General features: G+C 59.2%; 5 protein-coding genes across 6 annotated transcripts; 3 read left to right on the top strand and 2 right to left on the bottom strand.

Moving 5' to 3' along the window:
* Positions 1 to 1409: 1409 nt before the first annotated feature.
* On the bottom strand, positions 1410 to 3295 carry SSU72 (Protein-serine/threonine phosphatase). The gene is made up of 3 exons (XM_047991055.1): positions 3053 to 3295; positions 2678 to 2868; positions 1410 to 2622 (listed from the first exon to the last, which is right to left on the bottom strand). The coding sequence occupies exons 2-3, from the start codon at positions 2782 to 2784 to the stop codon at positions 1965 to 1967; spliced, it is 765 nt and encodes a 254-aa protein (XP_047847065.1). The 5' UTR covers positions 2785 to 2868; positions 3053 to 3295; the 3' UTR covers positions 1410 to 1964.
* A 2532-nt stretch (positions 3296 to 5827) lies between these two features.
* Positions 5828 to 8765, top strand: NBP2 (HOG (high osmolarity glycerol) pathway protein). The gene has a single exon (XM_047991054.1). The coding sequence runs from the start codon at positions 6520 to 6522 to the stop codon at positions 8071 to 8073; it is 1554 nt and encodes a 517-aa protein (XP_047847064.1). The 5' UTR covers positions 5828 to 6519; the 3' UTR covers positions 8074 to 8765.
* A 107-nt stretch (positions 8766 to 8872) lies between these two features.
* Positions 8873 to 11287, top strand: MCR1 (Cytochrome-b5 reductase). The gene is made up of 2 exons (XM_047991053.1): positions 8873 to 9563; positions 9626 to 11287. The coding sequence occupies exons 1-2, from the start codon at positions 9008 to 9010 to the stop codon at positions 10192 to 10194; spliced, it is 1125 nt and encodes a 374-aa protein (XP_047847063.1). The 5' UTR covers positions 8873 to 9007; the 3' UTR covers positions 10195 to 11287.
* A 1089-nt stretch (positions 11288 to 12376) lies between these two features.
* JDV02_009391 (uncharacterized protein) lies at positions 12377 to 13358 on the top strand (the record flags this gene model as incomplete). The annotated part of the gene is made up of 3 exons (XM_047991052.1): positions 12377 to 12568; positions 12625 to 12935; positions 12992 to 13358. The coding sequence occupies exons 1-3, from the start codon at positions 12401 to 12403 to the stop codon at positions 13356 to 13358; spliced, it is 846 nt and encodes a 281-aa protein (XP_047847062.1). The 5' UTR covers positions 12377 to 12400.
* Positions 13359 to 13500: 142 nt separating this feature from the next.
* JDV02_009390 (Glutamate carboxypeptidase II) lies at positions 13501 to 16764 on the bottom strand. 2 transcript variants are annotated; one of them, XM_047991051.1, is made up of 5 exons: positions 16616 to 16764; positions 16084 to 16444; positions 15462 to 16006; positions 13994 to 15390; positions 13501 to 13863 (listed from the first exon to the last, which is right to left on the bottom strand). In XM_047991051.1, exons 1-5 carry the CDS (start codon positions 16624 to 16626, stop codon positions 13751 to 13753), a joined length of 2427 nt encoding a protein of 808 aa, XP_047847061.1. In that variant the 5' UTR covers positions 16627 to 16764; the 3' UTR covers positions 13501 to 13750. The 2 variants fall into 2 exon arrangements, with proteins under 2 accessions (XP_047847061.1, XP_047847060.1); XM_047991050.1 differs by having other exon boundaries at positions 16084 to 16764.
* Between the last annotated feature and the right edge of the window lie 346 nt (positions 16765 to 17110).

Below are 17110 nucleotides of genomic sequence, written 5' to 3'. Positions count from 1 at the left end.
AAGGTCCCATCTCTCGCTGCGCGAGGAATCACTTCACTTCGCATCGCCAAGCGCCAGGTCCCGCATTTCGAGGCAAGGGCACGCGAACCCGCTCTTCCCCCCCCGGGTGCTCGCCAATGATACAACACCGACTGCGCTGCAAGTCTGCGCACCGAGCGGACACCTGCCCCCCCCCCTGGGCGTCATCAACGCAATTCTCGGCTGCAATGGATTCCCTCCCGTCGTCAGACGGTTCTGCACTGCCATCTTGTTTAGTACTGAACTGCTGGCGTGCAATTTGCCCCCGTCGGTCGGCCCAACCCACGGCGCAAAAGTGCCTTCCCCCCTTCCCTTCCCTTCCCCTTTTGATGAACAAGTCGAGACCGCGTCGAGCCCAGCATGCTGGTTGGGAACAGGAGGTATCCTCTCTCGGCCGCGCCGCAGTAAAGAAGATCTCGTGCGAAAGCATGCAAATACGGTTTCTGCTTGCTCCCATCACGTGTATCATTTGCGCGCGCGCGTGTTGCCTGTCTCTCTCCCCCTCTCCCACAAACTGCGTGAATCATATGACGACATGCTAGGCCAGTGTCTGATCCCTTGACTACATATACTACTGTTACTCGGCTGCCGCTGCCCTCGCCGTGTGCTGGCAACTGGCCAGCTGAGCTTTACTTTCCCGTCTGTGAGACAGCGCCCGCCCTGCAATGCACCGCTCCGACTCGGTCGCAATTCCCAGCCCTGCCCGCCCCCCGGCGCCGAGACATCCGGACGCTGGGGCGACTGGGACAGATTGGGCGGCACAGCTGGAAGCGCAGGAGGGGGGGGAAATGTTGATTGATGACCTGAGATCGCTCCAGGCCGGGCGGCGTACGCGCTCCCCATCGTTGTCTTCGTCCGTCGTCGCAAAAACCTGATGCCACAGCCCCAACTACTCACGCGCATATACTACTACAGGTAGTAGTAATACGATTGTATATACTTCGTATACAATGGCATGTCGATAAAACAAGCTCCCTTGCCAAGCTTTATGTGGACGGCCGCCCATGGCTCCGCCGGGTTAGGCGCAACTACCCGAACAGCGGCGGCGGCTGCTCGTATCTGCATCATCCCGCGATTTAGCTCATGGCAGCTGAATGTCGTCGACGCGGCGGAGGCGCTCGGCTGCCGGCCGTGGGTCGCTGAAACGGCACATCCGCTTGAAACCATAGGCCGCCTATTTGCCTGAGATTCTTGAGTAAATGGTCGTGAGACGGGGGCAGTCCCACACACGAGTGTGGGAGCGTGACATTTCGCCGACACTATCCCCGAGTTTGACGAGTTGAGCTGATGCTACTCACTCCTCTGTGATCAGACCAGCTCCTCGACCCGCATAGCTGGCTCAAACGTACATAGCTTATTACTACCCAGTACTCGGGCTCATGCCAATTATCGTCAGTTCAATTTACTCGAGACGGGACCTACTTTTAACCCCGCCGCGCTGGCCGAACGACCTCACTGGACTCAGGAGGCATTATCCAGGGTAGCTGAAAAAGCTAAAGCTTCGAGTGGCCTGGGCCGACACACGAAAGTTCGTTTGCAGAGCCTGAACTCCGCACCGTAGCCCGATATAACCCGCCATGCAGAAGCGATGCCACCGGTGGAGGGGTTATCCGTGCTTCGACCTCAATGTCCCAAAACTATACGGAGCGCATGCTTCCGCCGAGAAGTGCCGTGGCACCCGCTCGCAACCCCTCATGCCGTGTACAGTCCGGCGCCTGCCTACTGGACACGTCAAACCCGAAGAGCATCGGTCACCCTATGTAAATGAGCGGCGGGAGCTTTCGTCCACAGGAAAGATATGACGGAGATGGCCCACAACCAAAGTGGGAGATGCAGATTTGATATAGAACTTCTTATGCGCGTTGCCCCCTCCGTTGTGAATACCGGACCAATGAACGCCTGGCTACCATCAATCATGACTTGTGGAACGCAAAACACAAAAGCATCTAAAACCACGCGAGCGTCCAGGTTGATGGAAGATTGGGCCACCGTTCCTGCCAGGCCCCGAGAATCTCGGGCACTCTCTCGTCGAAGCTGGCCCGGCCGGCGGCACTACCGCTGTCAAACGCGGCGGCACCTATCGCTTCGCGCTCTTCTGCTGCAGCCTTATTGAGCGAGGTTGCAAGGTCAAGGATACCCTGCCCGCCAATGTGGGCCTCTTCGTGGTTGTCCTTGATATCGACATTGATCACATGCACCGGGCGGTTCAGCGGCGAACCTCTGTTGAGAAGATCATCGATGACGGCATCCCAGCAACGCTCCTCGCAAGTGAATACTACGTCCACAAGGCCGCCTTCGGTGCCAACGTGGCCGCGGTCTTTCGCATGCTGCAGACGTGGCACGCCAATGGCCCAGTCCTGCCAGCGCTCCGGACCCCACTTGACCTCTCTATTCCGATCGAGCATGTTGAGGATGCCGTTGTTCTTGTAGAGCCGCGGGTCCTTGGCCTCGAGCTCCTTGTACATGCTGTCATACGAAGTCTTGTTGAACTGGTATACGTTGGGCTGCGTGATGGTCGGGCCTGGTAGCCGGACCAACGACCCGGTACCAAAGGAGATGACGGGAAAGTTGGCCTGCGACAGCCGCAGATGTGCCTCCATCGACCTATTCCGTCGTCAGTGGAAGTCGTCTGGCGATCAAGCGCTGCAATGGTGCATACCGATTCTGATTGCTGGCACAGACGGTGCAAAATTTGAGCTTGTAAGAGTCCTGACCCGCTCCAGTGCCATTCTGCACCGAAGGTGCCGCTCCGTTTACCACGTCCATTGTGAAGAATTATCCGGGCGTGGCGTGTAGACAAGAGCTCAGTGGTCCAAGCCAGCGCATCATTCGAGCATGTGCTGTGGGAAACTGCAGACATATTGTGTCAGCCGAGGACCACTCAAGGCATTGGCGCACAAGACAGTTGTGAGAAGATGGCAAGTCAGACAATAATATGCGTATAAAATGATTTTCAACAAAGGAGTTCAGACAGCTCCAATAAATAGGTTCATCAGGCTTTGCAAGGAAAAAACGAGACGCGGCTTCTTTTTACCTTGGAGGGAGTGGTTCGGCTCGTCAGTTGGCGTAACCGAATCACCGAGAAGAACGGCGGAGTGTCGCACGCGGCGCTCGCGCGGACATTGAATGTTGGGACGTGGTTTTGGGTGGGAGAAAACGGACGGTGTTTGGGTTGATGTTGGAGAAGCTCGGTTGTGGGACGCACACGTTGAAGGCGTTCACGTGGCGGCGGCTAAAATCCGGCTGGAGGAGCTACCTGGCACCTGACAAGCAGGCCCTAGCGGAAAGAGTGTCAGGTACCATGCACCAGCACAAAGGGTGAGAGAATATGGCGACTTATGTACTGCGTACTTTGAATTGATGCGGGCAGTTCTGCTTTCTGTGAGAACCGGTCTCTGAGCGTCGCGGACAGCAATCATGACGCTGCGGCGCTGCGAAAGTCAAGCTTCAAGGTAGACTGATACCTTCTTCTCCCAGAATAATGAAGATGTAATGAAGATGTGTGGACATTCATCGGTCGCGTGCAAAACTCGACAGGGGGATGTCTCCAGGCTGCGAGAACAGCCATCACTCCAGGTTGTGGTGATTGGCTGGCAGGCGCCTGCATGACCTGAAACAACCGACAGGATGCCCTCTGCTCCAATCATCATTTGACGCCCCGGTCCATGGATCACCTTTGACGACACCGACTCCAGGGCCCAAAAATAGCGCCCCGCGGGCGGGTTACAGCGCCTGTGTAACCCCAGGTGCTACTAATTCGACAACAGCCTCAGCAATTCATCACGAAGATGACAGCAACGTGTGCGGGAGAAGCGGGAATCAGGACTGCTGTCCGCCAGATCAACGAGCGCAGTCACTGCCAGTGTTGATGGTTCGAAGACCAGCAGCGCGCTATTCTGCCCAGCCACCAGCGTCATGTTTCAGGCCCCGCCAGATCACTGTCTGGAAGCGAGATCAGATCGATGAGCTACTGTACGGCAAGGTACCTCTACTAAGGGAAGCTGTCTGCAGAAGCCACGCCGCGCTGCGGCAGAACCCTCGTCCGCCTCTGGTGCCGCAGTGCTGCACAGCACCTGCCTGATAGTGCCTATCTGAGGTAGGTTAGTACCCTCGCAGGTTCAAATGCATTTTGCCCCCTCCAAAGTAGCACCGATGTGGTGACAGCCTTGTATGCTTTTTTTCTCATAGGCATTTCTGCTATGCATCAGGACGCTCACCCGTGCTCCGTCCCGTCCTACACACGGCTCTCGTGACCATATGTGACATGCGCCGAGGTCGCCCTCGCATCAGACAGTGCCGCACAAGAAACCGGGTTTCACACGTCCAAGTGCGCCTTCGTCGAAGCAGACAGAGCGTGTGCAGGTACCAAGTTACTAACTACAGTTCCTTGGGCGGCACCAGCAGGGTGGCTCGGCGACTGGTCCGTCGCCCCGGACCCCGGACGTTTCAGCGTCAATCAGCATCGAGTTGCAGCTGGCAATCTCCGCCATTCGCCGATCAAGTTACAGTCAACTGACGTTGGTATACATGAGTGTATGAGATGAGGGAATACACGCAGTCGTCGGGTGAGACAACCTGAGAACCACCATTCAGACAAGGCTCGTCGAGTCTGTGATGCCTTCTCGGAGCCCTTGCATGATGGGACGGTGGCGAATCTGCAGTTGAGCTCTCCGTAGAGACGGAATTAGGAAGCCTTGTTGACAGTCTTGCACTTGGTGGATTGATGCATACGTGCGTACGAAGTTAGTAGTTCCGGACCGCTTCCGGTCTTACCTGTGGGCCTGCCTTGAGCAGGGTTGTGATCCATCTCGACAAGGCCAACGCAGCGCCAGCAACAGCCACTGGGACAGCAAGGGCCGCGACAAGACGACGCTGCCTCGCAGACCAGCCGGAAAGCAAAGGTCTCAGGTGCGCCTACTTGAGCCTCGAATAACCACGGCTGGAGTTGCTGTGTTCATGGGCGCACCAAAAAAAAAAGACCAAGACTCTCACGCATCGGATATACAAGGTGAGATATGATGACAAGGCAGACAGGGCAAGCCATCCAAGCGTGGCGGCCCCCTGCAGACTAGGTTCGCCGTACCAAGCAAGGGTTTGCGATTCGCCTCAACTCGGCAAGGTCGTTGTTGTCAGCATGCTAGTAGCAACCACCTGACTGCGCCTCCGGTGCGGACAAGTCAAGGAGCAATACTGTACAGTACCTTGGGTGCTTGGGGGAGAGGTATAGCCATCTTTTACTTGTCTGTGTCCAGTGGAGTTGAAAGGCTTCGACTGACGGATGGTTGACATTGACTGACTGAACCGGACAGGACAGATAGCTCGACAGGCCACGCGCGCGCCATCTGACTCGTCCAACCATCTCACGGCCCCTGGAGCCGGCCAGTGGCGTCGGCGGACCACGCGCTTTCACATTGCCTCGGGGCTTCCTCCATTGATTGATCCAGACGGGCCCGCAGGCTTTACTTTGTACAGGCGCCGCGCTTGCAGCGGCCTGGGTGGGTGAACCTAAGGGTGGGAGTTCAGGTTCTACCAAGGCGCCCAGCTGGGCGCATTCATCTAGTAGAGGTACAGGCTAGTTACAGCGCACCACTCCATGCATTGTCCCACGTCTACAGGTATGACCGCCGTACTGTGTACTGTACTTATACGTTCTGTAGGTTGAGTAGAGGCCCGCCTCGCGAGCGCTCAACAGCCCACCTACCTCGCTCACTTGCATCCAAGTTGGTGCCCCCCGCCAGCATCCCCCCCCCCGCCCGAGGTGCCGTCAATTGCCTCCCGTCTCATTCATCGTCCATCCATCCCTCCTCCACCCACCCCCATCCCCTCCATCCACCAACCCGCCATCCACTTCCAGTCGCAGCAACAGCGGTGGAGGCCAAGGAGGCGGCGGCGCCAGGACCGACCTCCACCTCCTCTCCGTCCCGCTTCGTGCGTCTTGTCCCTTTGAGCATCCCGTCCACTGCTCTCGCCAGCATTGCCTCTTGGCATCGCATCCTGCTGTTCCTGTCGACACGGCGACTCGCATCCGAGCTCTGACCAGCCCTCCCACCTCTCTGTGCCGCCGACGGCCTCGCGCAGCGCCATTTTTTGGATGCTCGCCGCCCGCAACTCGACCGCCGACAGCCTCAAGTTGCCTTAGGGCTCGGGGGCCTCGCACAGCGCCAACCGCCCCGCCCCTCTCCAACTCCGCGAACGACCGCCCCGTGCCCTTGTCGGTCATCGCGCCCAGCTCATCGCCACGTCTGGCTTCCTCCGGCGGCTTGCGCTCGCTCGCCGCTCGAAACCCATCATACTACCACGGGACACACACAAGGAAGAACCACCCCCGCCTGCGGGTCATATCCGGCCATCTGGCCCAGCAGGCATCCGTCCAACGTGCGGCGACCTGCGCTGCGACGGGCACGGCGCCGCTGTTGGGCGACCTGTGCTGCTGCCGTTATCAGGTAACGGCCCGGCTAGTCTCTGGGCCCTCTATTTCGAGTTGCTTCGCCGCGGCGGATCATGGCAACTGCCGCCATGGTTGGAACCTCATCGTCGCCTGCGTCCTCTCCAGCGCCAGACGCCGCTGTCTCTCCCTCGTCGATCGCAAATCACCCCGCCGCTCTGCCGCCGGCAGCATCTGCGCCCTCGCGCCGGAGCACTCTGCCACGCCCCATGTCCCACGCTTCGAGACATCGATTATCGCAATACTCGGCGAGCTCTGTCCCGTCCAGATCGCGGCCGCAGTCGCACATGTTCCCCATGTTTCCCTCAAGCCTCCCCTACACCCAGGTGCGCGACTTCGCGTATCCTGCCTCTCACCCCTTGCACTATGGGCCGCCTCCGGAGCCCTCTAGGCCTCCTTCGGGCCTGACCACGCCCGCGAGTGAGACTAGGCGACTGTCCGACCCTCCAGCATCTTGGGAGCAGAAGATGCCGTGGGACTCATGGACCGCAGACGGCTTCAATCGCGGGCACGATATCCCACCCATTCAGTTCGGCGATGGCCCACCGTATAGCGAAGACGAGGATTTGCAGAGCCCCGTCGTCGCAACCCGTCACCGAAAGCACAAGTCGACGTCGGCAGCCATGAGTGCGGGTAGGGGCCGGGCCGGCCATGACATCGATGCGCCGGGATCAAGCATTATGAATCACTCCAACTATGACAGAGAGAGGGGATACTACGTGGGCACTGCAGGAGACGGCAGCGAGCGTTACTATGTTAACCAAGGAGGTGAGGCCAACGGCCCGGGGGGCGAGTTTGTCACATACCCTGCGGACCAGGCGAGACACAGCCGTGCGTACCACTACCCGCAGCGGATAAACGAGAACGAGCTTTATGGATCGGAGGATTCTGACTCGTTGTCATCGCCAGGATACAACGAGACAGACGAGTCACGATACTCGAGAGACTATCAGTTCACCATCACTTCGCCCGACGAAGAATTCCACGGTAAAGCGGTAGCCCTCTTTGACTTTGAGCGGGAAAATGAAAACGAGCTGCCCCTGCTTGAAGGGCAGATTATTTGGGTCTCGTATCGCCACGGCCAGGGTTGGCTGGTGGCGGAAGATCCCAAGACCCAGGAGAGCGGGCTCGTGCCGGAGGAATATGTTCGCTTACTCAGAGACATCGAGGGTGGGATGAATAGTCTGACGGGCCAAATCGGAGACGGCTCTGGCTCCCCCAACGAAGCCGGTACGCCGACCCAAGCTGAGCACGGAGGACATGAGGGCCACCATCACAGCTCGAGTAACCCGACCAATGGCTATCACCAACCAGTAGTGTCCATGTTTTCGACCTCCAGCAAGGACCTGAACCCCTACCCCACGGAGCAGCTGGGCATCCAAGCCGGCCAAACGCCGCCGCAGGTCATCCACTACCACGGACAGAGGGGTGGCAGCCAGGCCAACACGCCCACGATTTCGCAGCACACCGACACGACTCTGCTGCGCGCAGAGGGCCGGGATTCCGGCGCGGGGCCCGACATGGAAGCCGGTTCTGCAGCGGATGATGCTGACATTAAGGCTGCGGAGCCGGCAGGCCACGGCGGACACGGCAAGGAGACTAGCAGGTAACACGTTGCGCACCTTGTATCCGGCGCATTTAGTCATTGGCGGCAACCCCGCCGCGGCCTCTATCTTGGCTGTGGGCACAGCTGCGGGCTCTGCATGTTCACGGGGCTCACCCCATGCGATGCCTTGTCGATGACTAAAGTTCTGCAAAACAAGAAGGTGTGGGCGGAAACGCGGAGCCTCCGCTTTACAGAGAACATCGGCGGCAGCTTTTCTGAGCCCGCTCGGACTTATATACCGTTACCCAATGATGCAGAGAGCACGAGACGTGGAATCTGATGGAACGACTACCGAAACACAGTATGAGGGGACGAAAGAGATGAGTGGCCTATTTCGCGGCGTTAGGGCTGACTAGGGAAGCATGAGTCCATGGCAAGGGCTCAAGGAGTGTGCAATACAGGATAGGAGTCTGGCCTTTTGCTCAACGAAATGAGGCAGGAGGGAGACTCGGATGACTTTACACGACGCCTATACAATATCCAAGTGACAAGCGACTGGATGGTTCCTCGGCAGCCACCACGAGTCCCTTTTGTTGTCCTCGGTGTGAATGCGCTTACCTACATCGTGCTGTCCGTAAGGAAGAGGGGGGGGGGTTGACGACGCCTTCTAGAGGTGGCTGATAACCTGAGACTGGGAGGCGCCCTTGTTTCGGTTCCTGGATTCTTGGATCCTTGGATGATGATGGGTGGCCAGAGAGCATGGCACTCAGATCTACCGTACCAGGTTGACGGTCACGTGACATGTGCGTCATTCCTCAATTGCGTGCCGGGGGGAAGGTAGCTTGCGAGTTCCCACGACCGCCCGACAAGCCCCGAGCGCGCGGTTTGTAAGGTCCTCGATCGACTTCATTTCATCATCGGTCTCCCTCAACAAACAGCGCCCCCCACCTCGGCCAATTCGTACTCAATTGACCTCTCCGCCCTCAGAAAAAGCCAAAATGTTCGCCAGATCTGCTTTCCGCGCGGCCCAGCCGCTCAAAACGGTAAGTTTTCCACGCTCAGGACTGGATGGAGGAGCTCTCTCTCGAACGAGAGTCGTTGCCCTCGCTTTCTGCTTCGAGCCCGCACTCGCGCATACCCGGCTGACTGACAGCGTTGCTGTTGCTGCGCAGCACGCCCGCTGCTACGCCACCGAGTCCGGCGCCAAGCCCGGTTCAAACACCTTCCTGTACCTGGCCGGCGGCGCGGCCCTCGCGGGTGCCGGCTACTACTACTTCGCGGGCGCTCCCGCGGTGCAGCAGGCCGAGGCCAAGGTCAAGCAGGCCACGGGCGCCGCGGCCAGGCCCGCCTTCACCGGCGGCGACCAGGGCTTTGTGTCCCTCAAGCTGGCCGATGTCGAGAATGTCAACCACAACACGAAACGTTTCCGCTTCGAGCTGCCCGAGGGCGACATGGTGTCGGGCCTGCACATTGCCAGCGCCATCTTGACAAAGTACAAGGGTCCCAATGACGAGAAGGCCACGCTGCGGCCCTACACACCCATCAGCGACGAGAGTAGGTTTCCTCCCCATTTCATTGTGTTGCGCTTGGAAGCATGCGCTGACAGGGGTGGACAGGTGCCCAGGGCTACATTGACCTCCTGGTAAAGAAGTACCCAGATGGGCCCATGAGCAGCCACCTGCACAACATGGTCCCCGGCCAGCGACTTGACTTCAAGGGACCCCTTCCCAAGTACTCGTGGGCCGAGAACAAGCACGAGCACATTGGCCTCATTGCCGGTGGCACCGGCATCACGCCCATGTACCAGCTGCTGCGCACCATCTTCAGCAACCCCAACGAGAAGACCAAGGTGACCCTGGTCTTTGGCAATGTCTCCGAGGAGGACATCTTGTTGAAGAAGGAGCTGGCTGAGCTGGAGAACACCTACCCTCAGCGGTTCCGCGCCTTCTACGTCGTCGACAAGGCTCCCAAGGGTTGGGCCGGCAACACGGGCTTCATCACCAAGGACCTTCTCAAGACGGTCCTGCCCGAGCCCAAGAGCGACAACATCAAGCTCTTTGTCTGCGGCCCGCCCGGCTTGATGAAAGCCATCTCGGGCAACAAGGTCAGCCCTAAGGACCAAGGCGAGCTGACGGGCGCGCTCAAGGAGCTCGGCTATGAGAAGGAGCAGGTATACAAGTTCTAGACTGCTGTAGGACAGACTCGGTATTGTACGATGGGCATACTAGACGGAATGCTATAGACGCACACTGTTGGCAGAAGAGTCGTCAGGTCTGACGAGACTTGCTCTTGGCAGACGCATCACGCGGTGATGATGACAGTCGTGAAATCTGGAACACCCCTTAGCGGCCAAGTGGTGTCCTGGACATCTTGGTGGCACTCGGTGCAAGCTTCCTCCATGGGCGAGGACTACCCTAGAGCTGGCAATGATTTGTCAGAGGACGCCCAGGCTGGTCGGCTTGTAGAGCCTACATGTATGTTGAAGTGGTGAAGCGGCCTCGCTATGGAATCAATATTTCGTACTTCGTATAAGGTGTGTTTATTCACGGGCTTGTTTCGGCACTGATCGCTCCCAGAAGAACGATCCTCTCCACCTATTTCTGTCGAGAGCCTTGAACCACTTGGGGGTTGCCGGCGCAAACTCTTGCCTGCGCCTCAGCCGGCACGGTTGGACGGGGCATCCCGCGCGTGCGACGGCAGCGGAACGGTCGATGAGGCTCAAGCGGTCGCCGCAACCAAGGGTTACTTAGCCCCCCTTCGTCCCTTCTTCCTTTCAGGAAGGGTGCCGAACAGGCGCCCACATGCCACCCCTCCCTCCCACGCTAACAGACACGAGAAGAACGAGCGGCCCCACTCGTGCACGGCCCAAGCCGGCGGGTGCGCTGGACGAGGAGTCGTCTCGTGTGCGGTTGTCTTTCGAACAACCAGGAGTGTTGTCGAGCATGCCCTGGCAGGGCTTGTGCCTGCTGGAAAGCCAAGCTTGGTGGGTGGAGGGCAGAGGGCGCCAGGCGCACGCTAACTGGTCGATCTGAATGATGGCTTGGGCGGGCCATGCGGGTTTGACGAGCTTGTTGCTTGGAGTCGAGCGTTATTGGAGACTGTAGACGAGGGACGGGCTGTGGATGGACACCCCCCTGTCAAGAGTTTGTTGGAAGCCCCCCCGGCGCATTTCGACGACATCCTGAGATAGGGCTGATGGCTGTGCTGCCACAAGTGAACTGGCGACCAGAGGCTGAAGAGAAGCGTCAATCGCTGGCGGGCGGGATAGGCCAAGTGACTTTAGGCCAAGCCAACAGGCGACGAAGGAACCCGTGATGCTCGTGAGTTGTCGTGATGTCAGCTTGTGTGACCACCACGTCTTGCTTGGCTCGAAAGCAGGAGCAAGCCACATGGGCTCCCCGTTGCTCCTGCCTGTTGATGTGTGTGCTTGGGTCGTTCCTGCCCTATGCGCACTTGCATACAAATTACTGCTCGCTATCTCCCAACTTCCCAAGCATCCTCGGCGACCGACTTGAAGCATATCGGCATCTACGCTTCTCACTTCAAACGCTGCCTCCATCAAACCTCTCCAGCCATTGGCCCCTTTTCATCGCAAACCTTTCCCGGATCCGCTTCCTGTGCCCCACGACATGGCCAAAAAAAAGTTGACGACGATCACCACTCTGACCCGTCTCAGTCACTCCCAGCCGGGGCTGAAGATGACCCGACTCAACCCAACCCGACACCCCAGTCCGTGACCCTTCAGCCGCAGGCCCTAGCGCGCGACGCCGTCACCACGTCCGCGGGCGGCTTTTGCAATGCCTGGCCTGGCACCAGGAGGGCAAAAGGAAAGGGCGCCGCTGTACCTCGAAGCAATCTCCCCCATGCCGTCTCGGGACTGGCGAGCCCTGCCTGCCTGGGTCTTGACTCCTGAGATCCTGGCTCGCCCGTTGAGCGAGAATCAGCGGGAATGGCTCCGTGCTGCCTTGCACACCCGCCGCGGCTCAGGTCCGGCGCAGATGGCTCGCGAGACGGGTCCCACAAGGCAGAATTGGGCCCGGACGACTGGGCGCGTGCCTGCGACCTCGACGGGGATGCACGAGCTTTGGGCCTGTAGAATGGGGCCGGCAGATGAAGGCTCATGAAGTGGCGTTCTCGCGAAGAGGTTCTCTCTGCCTTCCCGCGTGACTGGCAGCCAGGTCAAAAAGGCTGGGCCCTCCTCCGGCGTGTAAGCCGATTTTCTTCTTCCTGTGAACTCTACGAATTCGTCGTGGCTGTCCCTTTCGGTCGTTCGCCTCCTTCTTTGCCCCGAAGGCTTGACTGAGGCTTGGCTTGGGTTGGTGATATCTATTGCCAACGTTAACACATATCCCTCCACCCTCAGAAATCCGACGACAACGCGGCCTGCCGAGATGTCTGCCCAGCGCGCGGCTGGCCGGGAGCACATCCCCAACTATCCCCGGGGTTGGGTGGTCCTGCGCTCTCTTCAGCTTTTCTTCTGTCTCCTTATTCTGGGACTGGGAGCATACTCGCTCTATCTCATCCCTTATGCGGTCGGCTCTGCTATGGCCATGTTCACAGTGCGTACCACGACCCGTTGAGAGCAAAGAGGCTTGCAGCTGACATTGCCATGCAGTCGGTCATCACTTTTGCCATTTCCATCTGGCTCATCACTGCGCACACGTGTCAACCCAGGTCTTTCAACTACTGGGCTGCGCTTGTCTTCGACCTCCTGCTCTATATTTGGTGGCTCACCTCCTTTTCGCTGTGCGCCGTGCAGGCCGTCGGCCTCTTCGCTCTCAAGAGCGCCTACTGCGACTACTATGATAGCGACATCTACGACGACAACTACGGAGATGCCTATAACAAGCTGTGCCACAAGGGTAGCCGAAACACCATCCACGGCGGAGTTGTCGCGGGCATGGCTGGCCTTGGCGCCCTGGAATTGTACGCCTCTGTCCCCACGAGCTCTGAGTGACTTCCTGTTGACAAAATACACGCAGCCTCTTCTTCTTCATTTCCTGGGTCACCGATGCCGTCGTCATTCACAAGCACCGACGCGCGGGCCTTCAGAACAGGCCCGTTAAGCCCGGTAGTGCAGCCGCCCCCTACCAAGTTCAGCTGCAGCCTCAGCTGAAGACCAACTACGAGGCCGTGCCTCAACAAGGAGTGCCCTTCCACGCTCAGGAGACGGCCTACAACCCTCAGGGCATGTACAACCCTCCGACTCAGGGCTTTCCCCCTCAACAGGCTTCGCCGTACTCCAACCACTCCCCATACCCATCGCAGTCGCCGCACCAGGCGCACCCTTACGCCCAGCCGCCACCCGTGGTGGCGCCTGCCCCTTATAACCCTCACCAGGGGTACTGAGGACGGGCAAGGTGGAGAGCTTTGGGGCGCCTAAGATGGCGACGGCGATGGGAGTGATGTTGAAATCATGATAATGCCCGGTGTTGCGACACGGTTCAGAGTACTCGACGCTGGCACTAGGATTGCGACCTTGAGGTCATAAAGGGCGTTGGGGCGTCTCGGGTCACTGATGGTTCTGCTTGGGTAGACGACATGTTTAGACGATGCTACTTTTCAGCAAAGAGAATGAAACATAATGTCTTGATCTTGATCTTTGATCAATTATCAATTAGCCAAAACGCGCTTTCTCGGCGGGCCCAAGATGCGATTGATGCAAAGCACTACTGACTGCCCTGATTGGGCACCATTCTACATTGACCGGCTCACAAACAGATATATTTCCTTCGGCAGAGCTACTTGATGCTCTCAGAAGCCTTGACGACGCAGCGGTCGATGATGCCGGCCCATTTGAGGCCATTGTTGTAGTCCTTGGCGTCGATGCTCTCCATCAGACCGGGATACACGGCTAGAGGCACAGAGGGAGTTAGCAACGGATCATTTGCGGAACATGACAAGAATTGTCCTCGTGGGATGTCAAGAAACTAGAAGCCAGAAGATGATTGAAGGAAGGAGAGGAGAAGAATGTAATAACCCACCTCCAGCATAGCCGGTCCACAGGCCGGGCGCAAAGACGACGTGCTTGAACCAGCTGCGGCTGTCGAGGCCGCCCTCGAAGAGGAACTGGCGCTCCAAGAACTTGTACTGGGCGTTGACCTTTGCGATGGTGAGCCAGAGTTTGATCTTGCCGACAATGTTCCACCAGGGGACGCCGCGGTCGAGCTTGCGGTTGGCCCAGGCGGCGCGATCGTCGAGCTCGGCGGCGCGGACACGCAGCGCGGCGAGCGAGCGGCGGACCGTACGGAGGCTCTCCTCGAAGGCGTCGGAGCTGCCCGTCGCCTCCCTGCCGGTGGGGATTAGCGCGCCGCGCAGCGCGAAGAGGTCGGCGTCGGACGTGGCGGGCTCATGCGCCGCGGCGGCGGTCCCGTGGAGGCGCTCCTCGACCTGATCGAGGTAGCCGTCGAGGGCGTCGGCGTATTCGGTGGCGCCGAAGGGAATGACGATGGTGTTGGACAGCTCGGCCAGCAGAACGCCGAGGACTCGCGCCATGGCCTCGTGATACTTGAAGCCCGGGTCGCCGTACTGTTCCATCCAATAGAAGCTGTCATAGTTGCTGTGGTACTGGTAGACGGGGCTATCGGGGGCCTGCTTGAAGCCCATGTCGATGCAGGGGACGCCGGCAAAGTCTTGGAAGGCCGTGAAGTCACTGCCGCTGCCCATGGTGCTGATCTTGCCGTCCCACACGTCTCCGACGGTCTGGCCCTCGGTGGTCTGGTTGGGGGAGGGAACCATCTTGGTGGCCTCGCGAAGGACCTTATTGAGCAGGGGGGCAGACGCAGCGTGGAACCTGGGGCCCGACGCGCCGACGTCCACGTTGATGTAGGCCACGTTGGCATCCGTGATCCACGGCAAGAACTCCTCTACCCACTCGGTGCTTCCGACCAGGCCGTACTCTTCGCCGTCCCAGCTGCCAAAGACGATGGTGCGGAGGGGTTTCCAGCCCGCGTCGACGGCCTTGCCCACGCTGCGGATCACCTCGTTGAGGATGGCGGAGCCGCTGTTGGGATCGGCCGCCCCGCCGGCAATCCAAGCGTCTCGGTGGTTTCCGACCACGATGACCTCATTGGGGATGGTGCCATTCACAACGCCGATGACATCCCAAAGGGGGGTTGTGGTGTACTCCTGCTCGTTGTACAGGTTGAGCACGACATTGTCTGGCGACGGTCCGACGTTGTACTCGACGCCCTTGTGGGAGAGACCGAGGTTTCGGTTCCAATACTTGTTGAACTTGGTTGCGTTGGGGCCGTGGCCATTGAGGGCCTTAAGGATAGGGACTGCATCGGCGTATGAAATGGGGATGGAGGGGATAGAGGGAGTGGAGTCGTGCACCGGTGCCCGGGGAGCACCCGGCTTGGACGGATAACCAGGTGTTGAGCTGAGTGCGTTAGGTTTGTCCAAGCTCAAGCAAGACGTGAGCACAAGAATACAGGGACGGAGGGTACTCACGGGTCACCTGGGCGCACGCTGAGAAACTGCACGCTACCGCGCTGCACGCTGCTTGGGTTTCGAGCAGGGCCCTCTGGATACGGCTTGTAGCCTTTCTCTTCCGTGTACTTGCCGTCGTCGCCGGGGTCGCTGTAGATTAGGGTGCCGACCATGCCGAGCTCTTGCGCTCGCTTCACTTTGAGGCCCCGAAAGACGCCGCCATATTTGGCGATGGCAATCTTGCCCTTGAGGTCGATGCCGGCCTCGACCAGGTCCTCGAAATCACGGTAGGTACCGTAGTTGACGTAGACGAAGGGTGCGGTCACGTTCCCGCTCGCGGAATAGCCGTGGAAGGTGGGCACTCGGTCGTCGAGTGCCGTCGTTGGGTCTTCCTCCAGCACGTCCTCGGTCAGGGAGGCCTCGAAGTCAACGGTCCAGGACTTTGCCTTTCCAGACCTGGATAGCAATGACAGGCTGTGGTCAACGGGGTAGTTGATGTAGACGTCATAGGCAACGACCTCGGAGTTGACGCCCCAGCCCTGCCATTTGTCCCTGGTCCATTCGGCCTGGGGGCATGTCCGGTTAGCCACGTTTAGCTACGTTTGATGATGGGTGGGAAAAAAGGTAGTCTTCATCGGCGCACCTGTGACAAGTTCTGTCCGGCCAGGTGGGGTCCCGATGTGTAGTACTTGCTCCATTCCCTGGCGTGCTTGGCCGAAGGCGTATCGAGCAAGATGGACTTGAGCTTCTCATGGGACAGCGATTTGCCGTCGTGCCTGGATAAGGCGTGGTGGCTGTGATGCCCGTGATGATAATGGTAGGGCCAGAGGAGGAAGGCGTGGAGAGCGAAGCTGATGAAGCCAAAGATGAGGACGCATGTGCAGGCGAGGGTGCAGAAGCGGCGGCACGTCTGGTGCGGGTATCTCCTCCGCGGAGGGCCTACGCGGACGGTCTGGATGAGGGGCGTCGACTCGTTGGCCATTTTCTCTGGCTTGGAGGAGAGGCTGCGCAGGCCAGGGTCAGCGTGAGCGGAGAGAGTCGATGGGTTGGCGTCGGACGGTGCGTGGACGCGGCTGAGAGCGCGCGTCGCCTCAGGTGATTTGCCACGGGATCGTGTGTGACTGCGTGACGCTTTGGTGTGGCTGGCTGCCCAACTGATGTCACTTGTAACTTACAGCTTGCCCATGGTTGGGCGACGGAGTGAAAACCCTGGGTCGTTGATGTTGTCCTTGTTGCTCAGGTTGTTGCACCGGTTGGCAGCCGCGGCATTGGAGTTATGCGAGAAAGCCGCAGCTTATGAGGGACATTGTGTGTGTGTGTGTGTGTGTCAAAGATCAAGACGGCTGTCGAGCTCGCGGAGCCGGATTACGAAACTGGGTCCGTTGACGTTATCGCCAGCCACAGACAGCTTCAGAGGGGAAGCGCGCGGGAAGGCTCCTTCCTGATCGGTGGACAATAGCGGGGAAGGCCGCCTGTGGTTGGCGCGAGCCACACCCGGAGAGAAGCACCAGCCACCTGCCCGCCCGCTGGAAGAGAGGGCGCTGTGGACGGGGCTGCTGCGGAGGCTCGGCGGGGTGCGGCGAGCCCGGGTACGGTACCCACCTGCCCGAGGACGCCTGCGAGCGCGCGCCGAGGCCTCGCCTACGGTGGCATTCCGTGGGTGGTCTTAC

This window comes from Purpureocillium takamizusanense, chromosome 9, assembly GCF_022605165.1.
Source record: "Purpureocillium takamizusanense chromosome 9, complete sequence".
In the NCBI taxonomy this organism is placed as follows: Eukaryota; Fungi; Ascomycota; class Sordariomycetes; order Hypocreales; family Ophiocordycipitaceae; genus Purpureocillium; species Purpureocillium takamizusanense.
This window is presented reverse-complemented; position numbering and strand designations above follow the sequence as displayed.

Bases quoted from the DNA above. Each gene is read 5' to 3' on its own strand.
- SSU72 (XM_047991055.1), bottom strand. From the start codon at position 2,784: ATGGACGTGGTAAACGGAGCGGCACCTTCGGTGCAGAATGGCACTGGA. The intron at 2,623-2,677 runs GTATGCACCATT...ACGACGGAATAG, and splicing joins TGTGCCAGCAATCAGAATCG to GTCGATGGAGGCACATCTGC.
- NBP2 (XM_047991054.1), top strand. From the start codon at position 6,520: ATGGCAACTGCCGCCATGGTTGGAACCTCATCGTCGCCTGCGTCCTCT.
- MCR1 (XM_047991053.1), top strand. From the start codon at position 9,008: ATGTTCGCCAGATCTGCTTTCCGCGCGGCCCAGCCGCTCAAAACGGTA. The intron at 9,564-9,625 runs GTAGGTTTCCTC...AGGGGTGGACAG, and splicing joins CACACCCATCAGCGACGAGA to GTGCCCAGGGCTACATTGAC.
- JDV02_009390 (XM_047991051.1), bottom strand. The intron at 16,007-16,083 runs GTGCGCCGATGA...ACATGCCCCCAG, and splicing joins CCGGACAGAACTTGTCACAG to GCCGAATGGACCAGGGACAA. The intron at 13,864-13,993 runs GTGGGTTATTAC...CTGTGCCTCTAG, and splicing joins GTGGACCGGCTATGCTGGAG to CCGTGTATCCCGGTCTGATG.